Raw genomic sequence first — 23949 nt, 5'->3', positions numbered from 1 at the left:
TGAATAAGTGGTTGAAGTTATTAGCTATGTAATTCAAGTCTGTTTAGTTAGTTGTGTTTGTTACTATTTATGCAGTATTTGTACTCATATAAAGGATTTTACCATGTATTGTTAAAGATACAACGTATTATTCAGTTTTAAAAATTTTCTCTCTCTCATTCTCTGTTTCTCTACTTTACGCGTATTTCCTCTCCGAGTTTACGTTTCCAGTTTTATCATTGTTTTTGCTTAGCTATCAGTGGTATCAGTTAGCCTAGGTTGCGAAGAAAGAGACGAAGGGTGTTCGTGTGTTGGGTACAATGCGGCTGGCCAAGAGAACGTTTTAAAGAAGAAGGGTCTTGAAGCAGAAAGAAGGCAGTGATGGCGGATCTTTCTGCAATGAATCTTCCCATTCTTTCAGAAAAGAATTGGAGTAGATGGAGTACGCAAATGCGGGTGTTGTTTCGAGTGCAAGGCGTCAGCAGTGTGATAGAAGGGGTGGAGTCTGCAATTGAGATTCATGGCACAGAAGATCAGAAAGAAGATTTTAAAAAGAAGGATGACAAGGCTTTGCTGATCATTCATCAGTGTGTAGATGATACACACTTTGCAAAAATTCAGAACTCGAACACAGCGAGGGAAGCATGGAATATCTTGGTGCGATGCCATGCCGGTGGAGAGAAGATCAAGAAAGTGCGGCTTCAAACTTTGAGAAGACAGTACGAGTTGCTGCAAATGGAAGACGAAGATAAGGTCAGTGATTATTTTAATAAATTTCTAACGATTACAAATCAAATGAAGGGTTGCGGAGAGAAACTTAGCGATGTGCTGATAATGGAAAAGATAATGAGATCGTTACCTAGGAGGTTTGATTACATCGTTGTCGCAATCGAAGAGTCTAAAGATCTGGAAAAGTTGAAAATAGAAGAGCTTCAGAGCTCCTTGAAGGCCCACGAAATGCGACTTTTCGACAGAGATCCAGTTAGAATTGATGATCAGGTACAACATGTTAGAGGTGACGGGAAGAAGAGATTCAAGAACTGGAGAAGTAAGCCTACTTCTCAAGGTAAGTGGAAAAACGAAACGGTTGTACAAAGAAGATGGAAGAATGATGATGTTGATGAACAAGAAGGAAGAAACAACACCAGTCATCATTACAAGAAGAAAGATAGACGAAACGTGGAGTGTTTCACGTGTCACAAGATGGGACACTTCTCCTATGAATGCTATTCCAACAAGGAAAGGCCGTTTAAGAAAGACCAGAGCAAGGAGGCACATCTTGTAAAGGAAGAATCCGATTCAGAACCATTGATTCTCATGGTTACTACTTCTTCAGAAAGCACGACAAATCAAGTGAACAAGTCTTGGTATTTAGACTCAGGATGTTCTAACCATATGACTTATAACAAAGAGTGGTTGATCAACCTAGATGAATCAAGGAAGAGCAAGGTAAGAGTTGCCGATAATAGCACATTACAGGTTGAAGGCATTGGAAATGTGGTCGTGAAGAAGAAGAATGGACTGCATGTGACAATTGAAGACGTCCTTCTCGTTCCAGAGATGAAGTGCAACTTGCTTAGTCTAGGTCAGTTAGTAGAAAAAGGTTTCACCGTGATCATGGGTAACAAAGGTCAAGCTGAGATATTAGACAGAAACAATAAGTTGATCCTACGAAAAAATATTTGCAAGAATCGTACCTTCCAAGTTTGCATGGATATGGTGGAAATGCAATGTATGTCAGCCGTGACAGAAGATGAGAATTGGAGATGAGAATTGGAGATGACATCTCAGGTTTGGACATCTCAACTTTACAGACTTACAAAAGCTGAGCAAGAGGACAATGGTTTTTGGGTTACCAGAAATTATCATACCTGAAAGATCATGCGAATCATGCATCATAGCCAAGCAAACCAGAAAACCTTTCAAGACACATCTGGAGATGAGATCTAAGGAACGCCTTGAAGTGGTACATTCAGATGTATGTGGTCCACTAGAGACACCAACGCTTGTAGGAAATCGTTACTTTATCACTTTCGTCGATGAATTCAGTCGTATGACTTGGGTGTATTTCATAAAATGAAAAAGCGAAGCACTGAAAATGTTCAAAAGGTTCAAGAATCAGGTTGAAAAGGAGAATGGAAGGCAAATAAAGTTGCTCAGAACCGATGGTGGGGGAGAATATACTTCGTGTGAGTTCGAAGAATTCTATCGTGCACAAGGAATAATACATGAGGTAATAGCACCCTATACGCCACAACACAACGATTTGGCAGAGAGACGAAATCGGACCATAATGAATATGGCGAGAAGCTTGCTTAAAGAGAAGGGCGTAGCACGTGAATTGTGGGGAGAAGCGATATCAACATCTATGTATGTGTTGAATAGGTGTTCAACAAGGAGGCTGCCAGAAGACGTTCCTCATACAAAGTGGTCAGGTACGAAGCCCTCTGTTAAACACTTTAAGATTTTTGGTTCCTTGGCTTTCTGTCACGTTGCAGAGCAGAAAAGAACAAAGCTTGACGATAGAGGAGAAGCTATGGTTTTCATGGGTTACCACCCTACCGGAGCATATAAGCTGTACAACCCTATTAAAAGAAAGATGATCGTTAGCAGAGACGTCATGATCCTTGAAGATGAAAGCTGGGATTGGGAAAGCAATCAAACTAGCATGAAGAAATTAAGAACTGTGATGCAATTGCCATTGCAAGTCGAAGGAGATGATGCTGAGACTAGGGTCAACGGCGATACTGAACATACAAGTCATGCAGAATCCTCAACAAGGCCGAGAAGACAAATGGTAAGACCTTTTCGTTTCTCCGAATATGAAATGTATTCAGATGCAGGGGTGGATGAAGAAGGTGATATAGTCCATCTAGCTTTGATAGCGGGAAGGGAACCAATAAATGTCGATCAAGCTCTATCACAACCACACTAGAGGGAAGCTATGGTGGAGGAACTTAGATCTATTGAGAAGAACAAAACGTGGAAGATGGTTGATCTTCCACCCGACAAGCAGTGTATTGGTGTGAAGTGGGTCTTTAAGACCAAGCTGAATCCGAATGGCACAGTCTCGAAGCACAAAGCTCGATTGGTGGCAAGAGGTTTCTTGCAACAACAAGGAGTTGAGTTCAAGGAGGTTTATGCGTTGTTGCAAGGTTAGAAACTATACATGTTGTAATTGCTATTGCATGTGCTAAGAAATGACCATTGTTTGCTCTTGATGTCAAGTCTGCGTTTTTGCATGGACCTTAGGAGGAGGAAGTATATGTCCAGCAACCTCCAGGTTTCAGCAACGAGGAAAATAAGCACAAAGTTTACAGGCTTCACAAAGCACTCTACGACTTGAGACAAGCACCTAGGGCTTGGAACAAGAGAATCAATGAATTCTTCAACAACCAAGGATTCGAAAGATGTGTTGTTGAACACAGCTTGTATGTGAAAAAGAGTGATAAAGAAGAAGTGTTGATCGTCTGTTTATATGTTGACGATCTATTGGTGACGGGTCCCAGCTTAGGATGCGTTGAAGAATTCAAGCAGATGATGGAGGCAGAGTTTGAAATGACAGTTCTTGGTAGGCTTAGTTACTTTCTCGGGATAGAATTCACACAGAGAGTTGTAGGAATGCTGATGCATCAGAAGAAATATGTAAAGGAATTACTTGAAAAATTCAAGATGACTCAGTGCAATACGTGTAGAAGTCCACTTGATATTAACACAAAACTAAGGTTGGATGAAGAAGAAGAAAGCATGGATGGAACAAGTTATAAGCAGCTTATTGACTCTTTGAGATTTTTGTGTAACAGCAGACCGAATCTAACGTATGGAGTAGGATTGTTAAGTCATTTCATGAGCAACCCAAAGAGGAGTCATTTGACAACAACAAAGCGTATTCTAAGATATGTTAAAGGAACATCTGGATACGGCATTTTGTTCCCATATGATATGAAGAAAGAGAATTTGAAGCTGATTGGATACATGGACTCAGACTTCAGAGGCGATCAAGTAGAAAGGAAGAGTACATCAAGCAGTGTTTTCTTTGTAAATGACACACCTGTTTCATGGAGTTCAAAGAAGCAAACCATAGTTGCTCTATCAAGTTGTGAAGCAGAATATGTGGCAGGTTGCAGTGTTGTGTGCCAAGGTATCTGGTTGAGTGAAATCCTGAAGCATTTGAAGGTGCAAACTAAGAAATCATTTGAGCTGAAGATGGACAACACATCAGCAATGAGCCTGGCAAATAATCCAATAAGTCAAGGAAGAAGCAAGCACATCGATGTGAAGTATTATTTTCTTCGTGATATGGTGAACAAAGGTAACGTTGAGCTGAAATACTGTAAAACCGAGTCACAGTTGGCTGATTTATTTACCAAAGCACTCAACCAAAATATATTTGTTTTTCTCAGATCTGAAATTGGAGTATTTGCTATAGGTGACTTGAATTAAGGAGGAGTATTAGTTATGTAATTCAAGTCTCTTTAGTTAGTTGTGTTTGTTACTATTTATGCAGTATATGTACTTATATAAAGGACTTTACCATGTATTGTTAAAGATACAACGTATTATTCAGTTTTAAAAATTTTCTCTCTTTCATTCTCTGTTTTTCTACTTTACGCGTATTTCCTCTCTGAGTTTACGTTTCCAGTTTTATCATTGCTTCTGCTTAGCTATCAAAAGTTACGATGTCATTTTGATAATTGTCATGATTTTTCTTGATACATTTTGAGGAATATTTTAAATATTTGAAATAGTTTATATTAAAGTTTGATATATTTTTATAAATAATGTTAATCATCACCACTTTATCATGTTTTGGATGTGTTAATTATCTGGTAAGCTTTTGCAATTTTAGATAATGCTATTTAATTGCTATTGCGTAGAAAGAGTAAATAATATACATGGAAGGTATTTTGTTTCACCAATTAATTAATATATTGAAATTGATCATGCTGTATCAAATTATTAAATAAATATTTATTTTATATATTATATTTAAAATTTATTTTAAAAGCAACAAAAATAAAATTACCTACGTGACCCATTTATAAAAAATAAAAGACAAAATAACTATTATTAGATGGACAATGATCAATTATTAGATGCACTTTATCTGTTAATACGTAAAAGTAGATATTTAAACTATGCAATATTATTTTCAAGAGATGTATTGATTGATTAAGACATGTATTAGTTTATTTGAAATATTTTAAAACTATTTTAATTTTAATTAAGTATTTGTTTGAGTTATAAAGTATATAATTAGTATAAATAAAATAGTTGATTAAAAGATTGCTTTCTCCATTTATTTATTTGTAAGAAGAAAAGGGTTCTAGAAAATATAAAAAAAAAATTATAGGCGTATAAATATTTTACAGAAAGAAAACGAAGATGACAGGAAGCAGTAGTTGAGATTGTTGATTTAAATGAAATTGTTTTTTCTTGCATGAATAGAGAGTTATTGTTTATGAGTTACGTAAAATGCAATTTAGTTGAATGTGACAGCTGCTGCTAATTTCTGAATTGAAAGTGATTTGTGTGCAAAAGGATACCATGCTGTGGAACCCATTCTCCTTTCTCAAAACAATAACTTCTCTAACCATTGCATTGCAATCTTCTCTTCTGACTTTCTACCTCTCATTTATTTATGCTTCTCAATAATAACACACAACATATATTCATGTGAATCACATTCCCAATTAATCATATTCCTACTTAAATCAAATATAGAATAATTTTAACTAAAAATCAGATTAATTTAAAGAATTTAAAATATATAAGTTATGCAAATCTTATTTTAAAGTTGAGTATTTTAAGATTGAATTAGCTTAAAATCTATTTGTAACATGATATTAAAACAAATTAGAGTTTTTTTATTTATTATCAAACTCTTACCAAATCATTCATTAATATCTAAATATACTTCTATATCAATATCATTTAAAAGTCGAAAACTAAAACAATTTATAATTTTTTTATGAAATTATATTATTATTTTGATTCTAAAAAATATTTCAAAAATAAGAAAATATTTAAACAATTACACCTTTTTACTTCTAGACAATATAAAACTATTAAATATGATAGTTTAAATATCAATTAAAATACAAATTTTAGTCTCATATTAAAATAAGATATTACAAATATATTTTACCTTTAATACAAAATAAAGATATATAAAAAAATTAATACTATCTCAAATCCAAAACTTAAAAAAAATAAAAATTAACTTTCTAAATTATTCTTAATATAAATATAGATTTACTTGAAAATTTATATTAAAACAAAATTTAAACTTCTCTATAGACAATCACCAATTCATATTTGATGTGAAAGAAAAGTAAAAGAAACCTCACAAGTATTCTATTAAAATAAAAATAAATAATTAAAGAAATATAAAAAGAATATATTAAAAGTGCATTATTATTACCATTTTTTTTGTTCTATTCTCCACCTAAGAAGAAAAGCTGTAAAAGAAGAAAAAAAAATGTGTCGGCTTACCCAAGTGTGGTTAAGTTGACCAGAGTGTGGGGTTAGGTTAGGATTGTTTTTGTTTGATGCAGATGGCTGGTGAGGCCCCAAACAAACAAGTGCCACGCCATGGAATCGTCGGTGACTCGTTTTGACTCGCTCGAGTTTATTAACACCACCATCACTCACTCAAACAAACACATCATTGTTCGTTTCGTTTCGTTGTGTTGCCATAACAACAGCATCGATACAAAACGCGATTCTGCATTCGCGATTCCACTCTCGAATCACTTTCCATTCCATGGCCGATTCAACCTCAAGCGATTCTCACTCGCTAGACATCGATTCCTTCTCTCCTTCACCTCAGGTATATTAATTTTATTATCTTCATTATCATTAGCGTTATCATAATTATGATTATTGTGATTCTGCATTGGATTTTCTGTTATCGATTTGATGTTATACGCAACAACAACAACAACAATAAGAATAGCGATAATAATCTTCTTTTGCATTACAGGACTTACTCTATAATCAATCAAATATCTTTTTGCGCTTTTAGTTCGATTCGTTCCTTTTGTGTTTTATTTTTCTCGCGTTTTGTTTTTTTGTAATTTCGGAGTTCTGCGTTTGATTTCTATTCCCTTGTAACACTGACAATGGCTTCAATTGCGTTTTTTGGGCTTTTGTTTGTTTGTTTTTTGGTGCCGAGCTGAAACGCGTTTTTCGTTTCGTTTTTTGTTTATGTTCTGTAATGGAGGTTGATGTCAAGAATAACCCAGCTTTTGAGTTGTGAATCTCCGCAAGGCAAATGGTTGCTGCAATTACAGTTGTTAATACTTCGCTTTTCGATGTTGTCTAAGGGTTTTGCAAAATGGTGAAGACGTTGTGTTAGTGTGTTATCATGCCTATATGGTTAAAGAAATTAGATTGTGGTTTTAGATTTTTAAATTTTGTTTTTTTTTCTTTAGTTAATACTCTGGACGGTTAATATGAAAATATTTTACATTGTTTAGTTTTGTAATAACTAATTCAAAAGTGATACTGATGATGATTTCTGATTGGATGATGGCGGAATATTGTTTCTTATAAGAAAACCAACTTTTTTTAAGAGTTTAATTCAAATATACTTTTATGCACTATTGTCTCTTTACAGCTTGACATGTATTTTAATATTGTTGATTTTTGTAATAAATAATTTAAAAACAATATTTTAACTGATTTGTACTTAGGTGATGGCATAAAAATTTTTATATTGTCCATTCATAAAAATGAATTTCTTTTTCTATTGTGATAAGAGTAGAATAATTATTTTCTTTCAAAAGGTGCTTCTTCACATGCAATCTACATTGTTTCCGCCTTGAAAGGTTTTGTGGCTTGTTATGGGTTGCTTCTTTGCATGAGTTACGTTTTGTGATTTCATTTTGCTGCCCCAAGTGTTTCTACGCGTCTTTGGTGCACATACATAATTGGTTACACATGATTAAAGACCTTTTGTTGAATAAAATATTGTCCATTCATGAAAATGAATTTCTTTCTTTTATTGTGATAAGAGTAGAATAATGATTTTCTTTTAAAAGGAGCTTCTAATAATGTATTCTACCATTACTCGTCGTCAACAAAACTCAAACGTGCTACAGATCATTTTTTGCTCACTTATACGATTCCTTCCCTGTTTGTTTTTATAAAACATAAAGGCAATGATATGTAATGATCACTTTGTTGTCGTTTGTCGGTTTGTTAAGAAGTGAACTTTAAGTCTAACTCAACCCCATAAAACCAGCTTATAAGGTGAGGTTTGCATCCACTTATATACTATGAATTGACCTTATCTCTAATCGATGTGGAACTTCCAACACGATTAATTTTATGTGCCGTTAGTGATTAGTGTGCTACTCATATGCTTCTGCAGGAACATATCATCAGAACACGCCATGGTTCTATATCCGTTTCTGTATACGGAGACCAGGATAAGCCAGCACTTATCACATATCCAGATTTGGCTTTAAATTGTAAGTCAAGCGGATTTTACATTTTACGTATATCTCGTTAATCACCCCCTCTAATTTTGCATCAGAACATTTTACTTTATGTCTTGAAGTTATAGCTTTTATGGATTTGTTCCTATTGCTATGGTTACAAATTCTTTCCCAGTACATTTAAGTAGATTCAGTTTAACCAGAGTTTTAAATCTGGTACATGCTGGCATTGAAATATGTGTTAGTTTTCATAATAAATTAAACATTTTTACCAGATATGGATTACTCTCAATTCAACTTTTTTTTTTTGTAATGTATGTAACAGTTTTTATAAAAATTAAACATTTGAACTTTCCCTCTCCTGAAACTATGTATTTATTTTCTGAAAATTTTAGGCTTGCTCCTAAAAGTTTTGATGCAGGCAAAATAAAATCCATAACTGCCGTTTAGTGCTTTTTGCCAAACATTGATTATTCTCAATTCAACACTTTTTTCTTTTTTGTAATGCACTGACAATCTAACCTTTCTTTTTATGCATGTGGTTTCATCAGATGTCTCCTGCTTTCAGGGGTTATTATTTTGTCCCGAGGCATATTACCTTCTGCTCCACAATTTCTGCATTTATCACATTAGTCCACCTGGGCATGAGGTTTGTATCTTGAAGCTGTACAATGTTGTTGCTTGATTCTTGTCTCCTGTTTTCAATTTCAAACGTTTATAATATACCTGGTTCCTTATCATGCTGTGCTTTCTTCAAGTGTTATTGCAGTTAGGAGCTGCTCCAATTGATCCAAATTACCCAATTCTTTCTGTGGATGACTTAGCTGATCAAATAGCTGAGGTTCTCAACTTTTTCGGGTGAGTGTTTAGCTTAATTAGATGTTGCTTCCCATTTAGTGACATGAAGAAATTATTTTGGAGCCTTGTTCGTTTTTAAATTTCTCAGTTGACTCCAAGTTCCACAGATTGAAAGTGATGGGTACTGGCCATAGAAGCTGATTTATCCTTTACTTGTTCCTGTTTTGCAGTCTTAGCGCAGTCATGTGTATGGGAGTAACTGCTGGGGCTTACGTTCTTACCTTATTTGCTGTGAGTATTCATGTGTGTTTGTCTCCTTCTTAAATGTCCCTAAGATACTCCAGGTCTTTCTAACACTTGACAACAGATGAAGTATAGACAACGTGTTCTTGGTTTGATACTTGTTTCGCCTCTATGTAAAGAACCATCTTGGGCTGAATGGTTGTACAACAAGGTTCTGGTCCTATGCTGAAAGATTGTTTTGATCTAAAAGTTAATCACATTCTTTTCTGACGATTTTAAAATATTTGCAGGTCATGTCAAATTTGCTATACTTCTATGGCATGTGTGGCTTAGTAAAGGAAATATTGCTGAAGCGGTACTTCAGCAAGGTATATCTTTGCCTCCAAAAGTATTCCTTGTTTTACTTCCATTGTTTTGTGCTGAAACATTGACTTTGATTGGTGGTGATAGGAAATTCGAGGTGGTACACAATTGCCGGAGTCGGATATTGTTAAAGCTTGCCGAAGGGTTGGTCAACATTTTCTTTTTTGTTTCATTTTCATCTAGGAACAGGGTAATAACTGAGAGCTAGTTATTTTTTATGCGTCAGAATTAAAAACAGGAGAAAAGAGAAAAAAAGAAAAAACCTCACAAATTGGATGCCTACTACATCATCCATTAAGTGAGCTCGAGCAATCTGCAATCTGAACACTTTACTGGTAGCTATTTGTTTGAACCTGAACACTATACTCTATATTTTCTTACAGTTGTTGGATGAGAGGCAGAGTTTGAATGTGTGGCGATTCCTGGAGGCTATTAACGGGTATGATTACAGTTCCAAAATAGTATTCTCGTATTTCATTTTGAGGGGGCGTGGTGTTTAGAATTGGCAATTGCCCCTGTAGATATGTATTATTTCAAAGGTTGCAACATCACTCTGAAAGCGGTTATTATAATTGTATTCTTGGCTGCACAAGTATGACAGCGCTTTAGTTCAGTATGCTCTGGATAACAATATACTCGTTTGCTTACAGATATATTTCTTATTCATTTAACTTCATTTTGGGACCTAACAGGAGACCTGACATAAGTGAAGGGTTGAGAAAATTACAGTGCCGTTCACTTATTTTTGTTGGGGATATGTCACCATTTCACTCGGAGGCTCTCCACATGACTTCGAAATTGGACAGACGATTCAGTGCCTTAGTTGAGGTATTGAAAATAGTTTATTAATCTGTGATAAGATTCTGTAATATTGCAATCGGGTTTAGCTTTACTATATCTGCTGGTGAAACAACAGGTTCAAGCATGTGGATCAATGGTAACAGAGGAGCAGCCTCATGCGATGTTAATACCGATGGAGTACTTTCTCATGGGATATGGCTTGTACAAGCCATCCAAGCTGAGTGTCAGCCCAAGAAGCCCCTTGAGTCCATCTTGCATATCTCCCGAGCTTTACTCCCCAGAGAGTATGGGTTTAAAATTGAAACCCATAAAGACACGAATTTCTATGAAAATATAAATGTAGATGAATAAAGACTGGGATACTGGTGATGGAACGGAGTGAGTGATCGTTGTAGATAAGGAGATAAGAAAATAAGAAATCAATATAGTCATTCTTTCATTTGTAATCAGACATAGATTTTAGTCATTTAGTCTCAAGCCTGAATACTTGTAAAGCTTCGGTATTGTTGTTTCCATATTGGTTGGGGGAGATGAAAGTTCTGGTTAAAATTGTATAAACAGCAAACCTGGAGACGATGAGGAAATTACTGTGCTATCTTCTCTTTGTAGTATTTTCTTGTTTTCGACATCTTATTCGCTGTCGATAAGTATAATTGAATTTTGAAAATATGAAGGATTCTTGGAATTTAATTGCCTCGTCTTTCAAACTTCACAGCCAAATGTTTATTCAGGATATGGAATTGCCCGTGTTACGCTGCATTCGTACTGATAAATAGGATGCGGTTAATTAGCGAATTGTATGCTAGGAGGAATCGATAAAGTTCAGCATATATATCAGTTAAATACATAGTTAAAAAGTAGAATTATCAAATGATTATCCAATTCAATATCATTATAATGTTCTTAATCGTGTACGCTATACTTTTTTTCTTCTTAAACTGATTTTAACATTAAAATGCTTTACAAATATTATTGTTTTAAATATACTATCATTTTCAAATTTAAATGAAATCAAATGATATTTTTCTGCTAATTTCATGCACTCAATATAATAAAATCATTTTAACTTTGCAAATAAGTAATTATATAAAGATGTATTTTTTATACATTTACGGATGTTAAAAATGCTAGTTTTATAAATTTTATCAACATAACTCTTTAAAATTGATTTTAAACATGTAAAAATGATCTTTTTCATTCAAAGTATTTATTACATTAATGTAGTAAACACGTTTTTATAAAGAAAATATAATTTTAATTGTTGTAATCAACGAAAAGAAAGACCATTTGTTTCAAGTGAAATTTATTTTACAATAATAAGATTTTTTTTTGTCGGCAAAATTTTAAAATAAATTTGTATTTTCGCAGCACTATAATTTAAAAAAAAAAAATGCGTGTATTCTTTCAAAAAAATTTCACATTTATAAATACTCGGTCTACTTGATGAATAGGCAAAAAAAATCACTTCTCTTCTAAGTGCTACAGAGCAGCACGGAATTTACAATCTAACCAAAACCAAAAGAGGCATTTTGGACAGTCAAATAAATTCCATGTTAGCAACTGCAAATCATAATCCATTCTATGAAAGCACCTCTTTCAAGATAACGTATCTTCTCCTAAATATTGAACTAAGCACAGCATTATTCACAATTCTGATTTCAGCAGTGTCAAATTACTCACTTGATCCAAAAACATAGTAATAATAATAATGTCATATTATATTATATGACTATCTTCAACTTCAATTGATATTCAACATTTGACTGTTCATGCTCATCCTGCTTCTGTGAGTGCTCTCCAATCCTTCTTCATTTCTACAAGCTTTTCTTCTACTCATTTCAGCATACATTTCTTCAATCATAGGCTTCCATAATCGAACACGTGCATTGATAAACCAATTGGATACCTGCTAAATCAACCATAAACACAACATCATCTCAAACAAGTAGAAAGGATGTATCTAACAGGAGAGTAACAAGTACCTGGCTTCTTGTCAACCCACTTTTTACTGCCAATGAATGCTTCTCTGCATCTTTAGGATACCTGAAATCCATCACATCATATCATATAAATAAACATGCATTTGAGGGTAGATCCATGAATTGAAAACAAAAACAACTACTCTATGTAATCCATTCTATCTTCTTATTTACTTCTCTTATGAGTGTTTTTGCTGAAATTTATCCAAACAAGACCTCTTTCATAATTCAAAACAACTTATGTAAGTTCTCTTGTTTGATGTCTCTGCAATCTAAAAGCTAAAAGTTGTTGTAAAGAAATTCAATATCTTGGAATAAAGAAACTCACGGATGGAGGAAATTCTGAAACATCCAAGCGCGTAGAACTGAGACAGATCTCTCTGGCAATCCCCTTTGGGGTCTCCATAACTGATCTTTTTTCTTCAACTGCTGCAGAGCCCATTGCTTTTGAATGAACGAAGTTTCAAGAGACCATTCCTTCTCCTCTTCTGAACACAAGCTGTTAAAATCTGGTCCCATTGCACGAATACAGTTGCTAATCCTCTCTCTCAAGTCCTTGTACAAGAGAGAGATGGTTTGAAGTGCAAAATGTGCATGCATGTGTGGATCCAACTCAGTAGCAGCATGGAACGCAGATGCCACAGTATGAACCTCATCCAAACACTGGCTATATCCATTCTCCACCTAATCATAAAGGGCATTAGTCCATTGCTGTAACTATGTCAAAATCAAAACTTTCACATATTTGTTTTCCCAAGGTTAATATACATATGGTTTATCATCTGCAACCATATAATATATTTTTGCCCTTTTTCCATGCATAAACTTTAATGTTCAAAAATGATAACTGCAGAGCAAGCACATTTGAACATATAATTAAATCATGACCATAAGTTATGTGCTACTGATGAGTGGAAGAGGTAGCATTTTACCAGTTGTAGAAGCATGAGAAGTTGGGATTTGTTTGAATCAGCTGCATGTCTTTCCGATGGAGACTCTTCTGCATGTGCTCCATACATGGAATTTTCATTCTGATTACTCGCTACCCTTCTCTTTGGTATGAAAGCTGAAGCTGACTTATTTCCTCCTGCTCTAACACCAGAAGCTGGGTAATTCATCAGCTCTACGTTTTCAAATGAGTATGTGGCAATTTGAGCAAATATCTCTTGAACTCCAGCAAGATATCTGGACCCCAATATTGCTGGTGAAAACTGGACATGTTTGTTGGAACCTAATCTCATACACAGTTCCTTGCTGCTGCAGGAAGGTTGCTCCAAGCCTGAACTTCTTCCATTCATGCTGCGAGATGCGTTGGAGCAGCTCATCTCTGAGCACTGACCTGTAGTTGGAGGAGATCTTGAAAGACTTAGTGACAGTTCTTTACTGCAATTAGAGGAATTATAGGCAAAATTTCCCAAGCTTGCAACATTTGATGATGTCCATCCATTTTGAACCAGGTTTCCTATGGAAGAATAAGCCTGGATCTCAGTCCCATTGGCCTCTGGAGCTTTCAGAAACTTGTTCACATTCCACTTCTGAATACTTGATAATTCATCATAGGCATGATCACCAAAAGTTGCAGCCAAAGGGTTTGATGTATCTTGCCAATTATTGAAGATGTATGGTCCCAGTGCCTCCAATGAACTCATTGAATGAGGCAAAGCTGCTGAACTCTGCAGATTTTCTTGAAGGCCTATTCTATCAGCAAGTGAAGCAGCAGAAGCAATTGGCCTTCCTCCAGCTAAATGCTCTTGAATGGCACTGTTGTTAATGGGATTTGAGGCATCTCCTACAATACTCTTTCCTTGTATTGAGACAAATGAATTGGAATCAGCAATTCTAGCTGGGTTTATGAAGCAACCATCTACATGGACATCACTTCTAGGTTCACCTTGTTCTGCAGCAAGAACTGGAATTCCATTTATAATGTGGTTTTGGTTATTGAGGTCAAATGAGTAGCATTGAATCAGTGGCTTCGGTGCTAAATGCTGTGCAATTTCTTCTATGACAGCAGAATTTCTGCCAGCAATGTCCAGTGAAGCACTGTACATATTATTCTCCATCTGGGAAATGTAAAAAGAGGCACTTGATACTTCTTCAATAGCCTTTCAAAACAGCATTACCTCCAGAGTGGCTTGGTTTTTGTTCAAATTCATGGTCATCTGGACTAGTAGAATCTCCTTCTCCCCTTCTTAGAAGAATTGTAGTTATCCCCTTTTTTGGAAGAATCACCTTACTCCCTTGAAGAAAATGGAAATAGCTCCATGCTACAAACAGGAAAAGAAAATTAGAACAAGGCAGCAACAAAAATAGCAGTAGAGAACTCTCCTACATTGTGACTTAATTTATCATCATTCCAAACTAGAACACTTACTGAAAGATGAAAGGCGAAATTAACAATAATAATAATAAAAAAAAAAGAGGCTTTTGGACTACTTCTGTAAACTAAAGTTGACACAAATGATTTCAAGAGAAGGACCAAGTCAAAAGAAAAACCAAGTAAAACAACCTTATCACGCACCAGAACAAGCTGAGCCATCACTGGAACACTTCTTCAAAGGATGTCTAGTTTCCCTCCAAGAACCTAGAAAACAAAAAAAAGGAGCATGAAAAATAAGAAACTGCCTGTACTAAGTTCTAAAGGATATAGAGTCATCAAATTTGACCTCAAAGATTACAATTTATAAAGCATAAGCAGAAAGCACGATGGTAAAGACTAATAAGCTATTAAATTCTCTTACAAAAAAACACACACACATATATGTACGTCTTATGTGGTCTTTTAGCAAACAGAAAAAAGACAAGCACCCGAAGAAAACCAAAAGCATGGAAGAGTGTGTAAAATGTATGTAAAGGCTCAAGAAGAAAAGATAGCTTACATAACAAACAAGGAGCGAAAAGAGGTAGATGTTGCACCTAGTGTTGGAGATGGATGAAAAAGGTGTTTGAGATAGATGGAGGTAGAAGGGCCACGAAGGAGTAAAAGCAAGGAAGGAGAGAGAGAGAGAGAACAGTAGACATTGGTAGTAGCCTTTGGTACAGTGCCACTCATTTGTGGTGCAGCCTTTAACGGGCCCTCTCTGATCTCTTTTGTCCTCCTCAGTCCTCACACCTAAACAACAAACACCTATTACTATTTCTATCACTATTATTATCATTTTGTTCAGTCACTGCAAATGCAATGCAACAAAAATATCAGTATTCTCTCTCTTTCTCTGATGTTAACAGCAAGGGTGGGGGGCCTCAGAAACACTTTGGTGAAGACCCTTTGGTTTTTTAGCCATTTTTAAACAAGATGCTAACGTGAATAGGAACATGACTCAAATGGGGTAAAGAAAAGCCAAGGCTTTCCTTACACAATGTAACAACAAAGGCACGAGGGAATTGTTTTGACGTGTGAATGAGAGAGAGAAATGGAAAGAACACTGTTATAGGGTTTGTAGTGTAGCTGTTGAACGTACTTTCTTGTGGATAGTAGCTCTCAGACATAGACCTTCTTATGTAAGCATGCCAATTAATGACGACAATTTTTCCTATCAATAAACCTCCTTCTTCATCATTCATCAACTACTCATTCCATCACTTTTTGCATTTACTCACATCATATTTTAATATAATATCTATCATCATCCTTTTTTTTTAAACTCCACACATTATTAAATTGTAAAGTTAGATTAATATATTATCACAATTAAGGTATATTAGATAATACATTTCAAAATAAATAATATCAACAAAAATCAGTCCCTGTAGTGGAAAACAAATTACCTTTTAGTACCATAACTTAGATAATGGAGACAAAAAAAAATCCATATAAAACTAAACAAAAGATTAGATTACAATTTTATTAATTTATAACTAAAATAATTTTTAAGTAGGGATTTCAGTATGATCAGTATGAGACTGTAAGGAAAAATACATAATCAATTGAATATTTTAGCTTATTTGTATGTTTATGTCGTTCATGCAATTCGCATGAGTCAACTATGCACTGATGTGCATTTGACTCACATTGAGTTAAATTCATGAATCCAATACTAACCTAACATGTCAAGTGTATATATTTTTTTAAACTACTTATTTATTTATGTTTTTTTCATCTAAAAAGTAGTTATCTTATTCACGTATCATTCTAATTTTAATTTAATTCAAAGTAATTTGTATTTTCAACAAGTTTATATTTAAAAATTAGAAATTATAAAATTATGTATACTACTTATTTAAAAAATATGTTTATAAATTTTATTATTCATACTTGTTGAATATACTAAAATCTATATATGAGATTAATCTCTCTTAAATATACACGTAGTATTTTATTTATAATACAAGAATTTTGGATTAAACCCAAAATACAAATAAAGAATAATAATAAACTAATTAAAAATAAAAGACAAACATAAGATAAAAATAATATATTTTAACACTCCCCTCTGTTGTATATAAATAGTATATACCAAACTTATTACTAATATAATCAATAAAGACTTAGTGAAAATATGGGTTTCTATGATACAAAATTGTTAATGATTTGTGAATATGACATAGAAGGCCGAATACTAACTCAGAAGACTCCCTTGAGCAACAAATATGAGAGGTTGCTCCATATAAATTTCTTCTTGCAAATCGCAGTTGAGAAATCATTATTGACATCCAGTTCAGAAAGAGTACGATAGAGGTCGACAAACAATTAACGATAGTTATGGAGAATAATATTTGAAAGTCATGGAAAACAACGAAACTTCAATTATGATGACTTTGACAATGAAGATTATCATCAGTACTAGATGGCCAACAGTGGCGGACAATGACAAACTGCAAAAACTAGATTACCATTAGTAACTAATGTGGGCTTGCAATAGTGGATAACGACAAACTGCAAGGACTATATTGTCATCAATAACGAATAATGGCATGTAGTGACTAAGAGTAATAGATTGCAGGGAATAGATTGGACCACATAAAAACAAACTTCCCTTCACAGTGGACGACGAAAATGATGACGCACCGTTGACAAACAATAAATTGTCTCATTTATTCATTAAAGCACCTAGAAATAGACTCCCCTACGAAGAACGTCGGTGAACAGAGGTAGCAAATAGTGGACGCCGACAATGGGGACATAAATTTTTTTCTCAAAAGAACTTGACTTTAGATACAATGTTAAGAAATAAACTTTAAACATAACTGAAGTCTATAAAACCGGTTTATAAGGTGAAATTTACACTCACTTAGATATTCTAAATTGACCTTATCTCTAGTCGATGCGAGACTTTCAATACATAAGCGTAAGACTAGACATTAATGGATGGTCTAAAACATAAAGAACAATACATCCAACAAACAATAAATATAGTTAGAATAGACTCTAACTCTAGTTTATAATAAAAAAATATAAGTTAAACCTGAAGTACAATTAAAAAATAATAATAAACTAGTTAAAAATAAAATAATATATCTAACCATTCTAATTTAATTAAATAAAAGTAAAGTTATTAAAATATTACATCTCAATATTTTACATGAAAAAAAAAATTACAAAAACTTAGCATGCATGTCCGCATTTTCTTTCCTATTTGTAGACATAAAAATAAAAAAGATAAAATTAGAACAGCTATAAAAATAAAACTAATATAAATGTAAATACTAAAAATCCTCCCAATAAAATTAATTTAAAGAGAACGGCTTAATGTTTTTTATTGTTGGTTTCATGTTTAAAAGTTGTATAAATTTGTTCTTATAATTTAATAAAGTGTATAATTTTTATTTTAATCTGTTTAATTTTATTAAAATAATTTATTTAAGTTTTGGATGAAATCGAGGAAGGAAACACGCATAAGCTTTAATTGTTCCCTGTTTCAGTTTCAATCTTTGAAAAACTAATGAATAAAAAAATAGCGATGTTTGTAATGCAACATTCCGTCTATAATGGAAGAGAGTGGTGTAGAAAACACTTTAATTATTTTATATTTTATATTCAAATTATATATATATACTCATTAAATAATTTATATAAAAATTATACAAAATTATATATATTTATTAAATAAATAATTCAATATCTATTATAAATTTTACTTTTATGATTTTTTAACCATCATAATTTTGGAAACTAGATGAGAAAAATAAAGAAATTATAAATGAAAATAATTTATAATATTTTATAAGACAAGATTAATATCTAATGTTTGTACTAAACAGAAAGATTAAGTAACTTGGGTTTCTTTTGTTTAACAGATTTTTTTCCATATAATTAAGAAAAACTCTAACCAAAAACACTTAGCATGTGGAATAAAAATAATTTTTACTTATGTATTATTTTTAAATATTTTATGAAAATCATGAGATGAAAATATTCCTATTTAAGATTTAAATTCATTTAATAATTAAAAATCAACAATAAACACTATATAAAATTCACAGTTATTTAACAAGTGAAATAATGAAAGAAGAGGGTGTCATTTTGCATATATTGTGGGATTTTAATTTGTGTGTAGCCGTTGTGATGCTCTCTTCTCTAGGCTGAGGATAATAATAAATATCTACTTTACTTTTTTTTGGGCCAAGTTTCATACTTTGTATTTTAAAATTTTATAATACAATATTGTTTGAATAATACAAATAATTTTTTTTATATCTTGACCATGAAATGCAAAATGATATAAAATATATGAATACAAAGTTTCATTTTATAAAGGTGTATAATGAGAAGAAAGAGGGTAACCTTTTCTATTTATGCAAAGTGCAATGATCAAAGTGGCAGATATTTGATGCTACTAAGTTATTAAAAGAATCAAATTTAAGGGATATGTCAAAGTTAAAAACAATTAATTAAACGTAATATTTTCAATAATTATTCATGGATATTAAGCTTCACAGTATTTTCTTTTGCATACTCATGTTTTGCATTTAACACTTTATAATGTTTTTCCATCTTATACTCACTTCCATGCTTTTCATGTCTCAATTATGAAAAAGAAGAGTTAGTTTTTTTTTTTTATCTCTTTAAAATTTTAACCATGTGAAGTGATGACCTTTTTAATTTATTTTCACCCAACTTCTTTTTCCTGTTTTTGTATACATTATTTCTAACTATTTTCTTAAACTATTTATTTCTTTATTTGTTATTTTTTCATAAGTATATCCAGCTAATTAAAAAATATTTTTCTTCCATCAAAACTCAAATTATAGTAACCTTTTTCCTGTTCTAAAATATCTTTACTTTTTTTTTATTGGTGAGTGTTTTTGAGGTTTTGCTGATTTTATCAGTTGAGAAATATTATTCAAGTATTTGGTCTTAAAATGACCAAATACTATTTATTTAATTTGCATTAAATTGTGAGATCGAAAGTGTTTAGTTATTTATGCTAGTTATATATAATTAATTTGTTCCGTTTAAGATGACACATTATACTTAGAAATATATATATATATATATATATTATTCGATTAATAATTAATTAGATATCCGTCTTAATATATGTTTATCAGTTATATTAGACAATAATTAGATTAATATTAATTAAAAATCTATTATAAAACTTATAAATATAATTAAAGTTAAGAAAATAAATAACTATATTTATTGTATTGTTAATAGTTAATTTTAGGTTTAATGTTTCGATAGGTTCCTATTTTGGTCCGGAATCTCAAATAGGTCCCCTTTCTTTTCGGCGTATCAATTGGGTCTTTGTTTTTGTAAAATTTAAGAAATTAGAGGCCTGCCGTCAAATTGAACAAACGACCGTTTAAGTATGGGTTACATGGCATGGTCAGTATATTTACTAAGCATACGTGGCACTAAAAACTAGTTTTGTATTAAAAAATTTGTATGCACAGAGGTGAAATTAGTTTTAGGGAAGGGCAAAGTGGGAAAAATGAAAAAATTTAAGGGTAGCCCCTTTAATTGAGAAATGCAACTAAGATTGGGGAAACAAATTGGGGGTTCGTATTGTTAGGGTTCGTGTGAGGGAAAAAATCGCATTCTTTCTTCGATTCGAAGCGTCAGGGTTCGTGGGTGAAGAACATCTAGTTGGAAGCGCGAGAGTGCATGTTCTTTCTTCGATTCGAAGAGATGGATAATGAAATGCAGAAGTCGCATTCTTGTTCATCTTCGACATGCAATGGGTGGCGAAATCAAAACTCTGATGTCGTTTTTCGTGGTGGTGGAGTATCTACGATTGGTGGTGTATCACCCCTTTGCCTGTGTGGAAAGAAAACGGTGGTAAGAACAACTTGAACTGCTAAGAACAGAGGGAAGCAATTTTGGGGCTGCCCTAAGTACAAGGTAAAAGAACGTGGATGAGTAGTGTTTTGTTTGAGTAGAAAGTCATTTTAATTATTTTTTTTTACAGAATGGACATGAAGGTGGTTGCAATTTCTTCAAATGGTGTTGTGACGATGGTATTGAGAAAAAGCTATACGAATGTGAAGTGGGAAGAAAAGCATGAGTGTTTGTCAAAGACAGGAGAAATGGGAAGCGGAACGAAGATTATAAGTGATTTGCATAAATTTGTTAAGGTTGTGGAGAAATGGATAAAGGTGTTGATAGGGTTGGTTTTTTTTATTTGTATGCTTAATATTATTGTAATTTCAATATGGATGATAAATCCATAATGTAGTAGTGTTGGTCGTTTTGTTAGGATGAAATTAGCAGGGTTTTTCGTTTTGTTAGGATGCTACTGATTATGTATTTGACTATGTGAAGGAATGAAGTTGTGTTACTGAAGTGGGAATCGTAATAAATTGAGGTTTTGGTTTAATGTTATATCACTGTGAAAAAGGTGGTTCTGTACTGTATGAGCAACAATTTTACAATGAATCCCTAGCAAAACTATATTTACAATGAATATCTAAGCAACAAAACTATATCTACAACTCTAACTTCCTTGTGTCTTGCATATATAGTTGTGTTATATATATAACTTCCCTAGATTGACAAGTGATAGAACCGATAAAAGAGTACTTAGTTTGATCCGCTACTTAGATAGACAAGTAATATAACTTCCCTACAGAATGCGCTTTTTTCAAAACAAGCTACTAGATTCAACTTTGCATCATAAAATAAGACTCAAAGTGATGGTTTAGAAAGTGAAAATGCACAATAGCTATTTCGACTCATCAAAATAAACTTGTTTCAATTGCGAAGTGACACCGAATCAAAGAAAAATGATTTCTGACCTTGTAATAGCTAATTCTACAGAAAAATGCTCAACCACACCAACAAAATTAAGTTCTACTGATTTAAATGATAAGGCAATAATAAAAGTCACTAGAGGAAGTGTAAATACACTTATCTAATCTAGAAAATAGCAGCTCAACATGACCAAACTCGAAGTGGACTTTGTAAGGATTGATTAGCATGGTGAAAAGGTTAAACTGGACTAAAAAAACAGCAATGTGCTTCTAGTTTTTATGTTAAACCGAAAAAACAACAATGATCCTTCTTAACTTCAAGAGATCAAAGAAAATTGATCTTCCAAAGACTTAACAATTCAGATGTTAACTTCCTTCAACAATTTCTAAACATAAGTGTGCCCACCAAAGTATTCAGAAACAATCCTAATGCTTTAGGCACACAACAATGGAAGTACAGTGCCAGATATAATTTGTGAAATAAGAAAATTGGCATGGCTATCATTTATGACCGATCATTTACTACACATCAGACATCAAACAAGAAAATTCTAATATATTCTAAATCATATTGAGAAAATAGTTCTTGCTCATTGTCATACATCCAAAACCATACACAATTGGCATCATTGTCATTCATAAATTACATAACAGAAAAACCATAAACATTGTTCCTTAGAATTGAACTATTACATAATAAGATCCTTAAACTTGGCATCATTGTCATTCATACACACTTCTATGGTTGAGCTTCAGGAATCATGACAAAATTCAGATAATTGTGATGATGGTATGATTGGTTCTTGGGTTGCTTTGGGGCAACGACTCCTGTTGTGCCCAACCTCCCTACATAGTCCACATCTCTTGCGCAAACCACCCTTGCTCACTCGAGAATCATCCTTTCTGATCTCCCACTGCTCTAGTCTTCTTTTCCTTTTAGGTTTTTCGGGCATAACTTTTTTCCTAGGAGGCATGACATCCGGATATGGTGTTAGGTCCCACATGTTGTTGTCGTTGATGGGGTATACGATTGATGCATATGTTTCTTCGTAGGTGGACTTTAGAAAGCAAGTCAGAAAGAACTGTTGTCCATCAATATTGAGAAACTTCATTGCGGCTAGGGAGTGACAACATGGAATTCCTGTGATGCTCCATCTCCTACACGAGCATGAGAACTCGTCTATGTTTACAACAAATTTTTCTCCACTTTGGGAGACATGTCTCACTTCAAATAGTTTATTTGCTGACCAACTGTGAACAAATTATAAAACAAATTAAGAAAGTTTACCTAGGAATGAATAAAGCATAACACATTTAGGTAGTGGAGAAGAAAGTTACCTAGGGATCCAGTTCTTGGTTGATTGGGATTCCTTTGTAAATCTAGTCTGGATCTTTGGACGAATTGGTCCTGAAAATGATTGTATCTTATACCTGCTTTTTGCCCATCTTTGCATGATGTAGACCCTAATTTTTTCCAGCATTGTTAGGATTGGTTTAGTCCTGGTGTGAACCAGGACACTATTGAAAGCCTCACTCATATTGTTGACCAATGTATCACATTTTGGTGTTGGACTGAATCTGGACCTTGACCAGTATCTACAACATATGATATAAACAAATGTTAAGAGTATATGAAAATAGGTGAAGCACATTGATATTCATATAGTATTAAACAAATGTTCAATGTGCCTAACAAAGTTCAATTCTCCTACTCAATTGAAAAGTATTAACCTACAACTAATAACTACTGCTATATCCAACAAAATGCAAAATATCTATACATCACAGCTACAGACTTAAATCAACAAAGACAACGAGAAATGCATATCAAAATCAATCTATAGTCTATGATTAATATCAAAACTACTTGTATAATATTTATATCAAAACTCACATGACCAATATTCAGCTTTCCACTTTCCAGAAACATTTCCACAAACATACTTAAATCAATAAGTGGTGTAAATTAGAAAGGGCAAAAAAAAAAATAAATACAAAATATCAACCTTGGAGGGATGACAATCAAATGCTTGAATGCGTCTTCATTTACATCTTTAATGTTTCTCATTTTCCTCTCCCAATTTTGTGGATGAGTGGCAGTAGCTGCCCTCCACATCAGCCGTTTCAGTTTTTTACCAGGAATTTTTTTTTCTAAAGTTTGAATATAAGTGTCTGACACAAAATTCTAGTCAACACCTGTGAGTAGC

At 33.2% G+C, this 23949-nt stretch overlaps 2 protein-coding genes across 4 annotated transcripts; one reads left to right on the top strand and one right to left on the bottom strand.

Annotated features, from left to right (window-relative positions):
- Positions 1–6553: 6553 nt before the first annotated feature.
- Positions 6554–11319, top strand: LOC108337067 (protein NDL2). Its single transcript, XM_017573509.2, has 11 exons — positions 6554–6811; positions 8357–8456; positions 8975–9072; positions 9193–9281; positions 9452–9512; positions 9589–9675; positions 9755–9832; positions 9915–9971; positions 10211–10266; positions 10520–10655; positions 10744–11319. Exons 1-11 carry the CDS (start codon positions 6746–6748, stop codon positions 10963–10965), a joined length of 1050 nt encoding a protein of 349 aa, XP_017428998.1. The 5' UTR covers positions 6554–6745; the 3' UTR covers positions 10966–11319.
- Positions 11320–12064: 745 nt separating this feature from the next.
- On the bottom strand, positions 12065–16044 carry LOC108336467 (homeobox protein ATH1). Of its 3 annotated transcripts, none has more exons than XM_017572933.2 (6): positions 15487–16044; positions 15117–15191; positions 13540–14874; positions 12936–13291; positions 12611–12671; positions 12065–12534 (listed from the first exon to the last, which is right to left on the bottom strand). In XM_017572933.2, exons 3-6 carry the CDS (start codon positions 14668–14670, stop codon positions 12370–12372), a joined length of 1713 nt encoding a protein of 570 aa, XP_017428422.1. In that variant the 5' UTR covers positions 14671–14874; positions 15117–15191; positions 15487–16044; the 3' UTR covers positions 12065–12369. The 3 variants fall into 3 exon arrangements, with proteins under 3 accessions (XP_017428422.1, XP_017428426.1, XP_017428423.1); XM_017572937.2 differs by having other exon boundaries at positions 15129–15191; XM_017572934.2 differs by lacking the exon at positions 15487–16044 and adding an exon at positions 15349–15459.
- Positions 16045–23949: the final 7905 nt, after the last annotated feature.

The sequence above is a fragment of the Vigna angularis genome, chromosome 7 (genome assembly GCF_016808095.1).
Source record: "Vigna angularis cultivar LongXiaoDou No.4 chromosome 7, ASM1680809v1, whole genome shotgun sequence".
Taxonomy (NCBI): Eukaryota; Viridiplantae; Streptophyta; class Magnoliopsida; order Fabales; family Fabaceae; genus Vigna; species Vigna angularis.
This window is presented reverse-complemented; position numbering and strand designations above follow the sequence as displayed.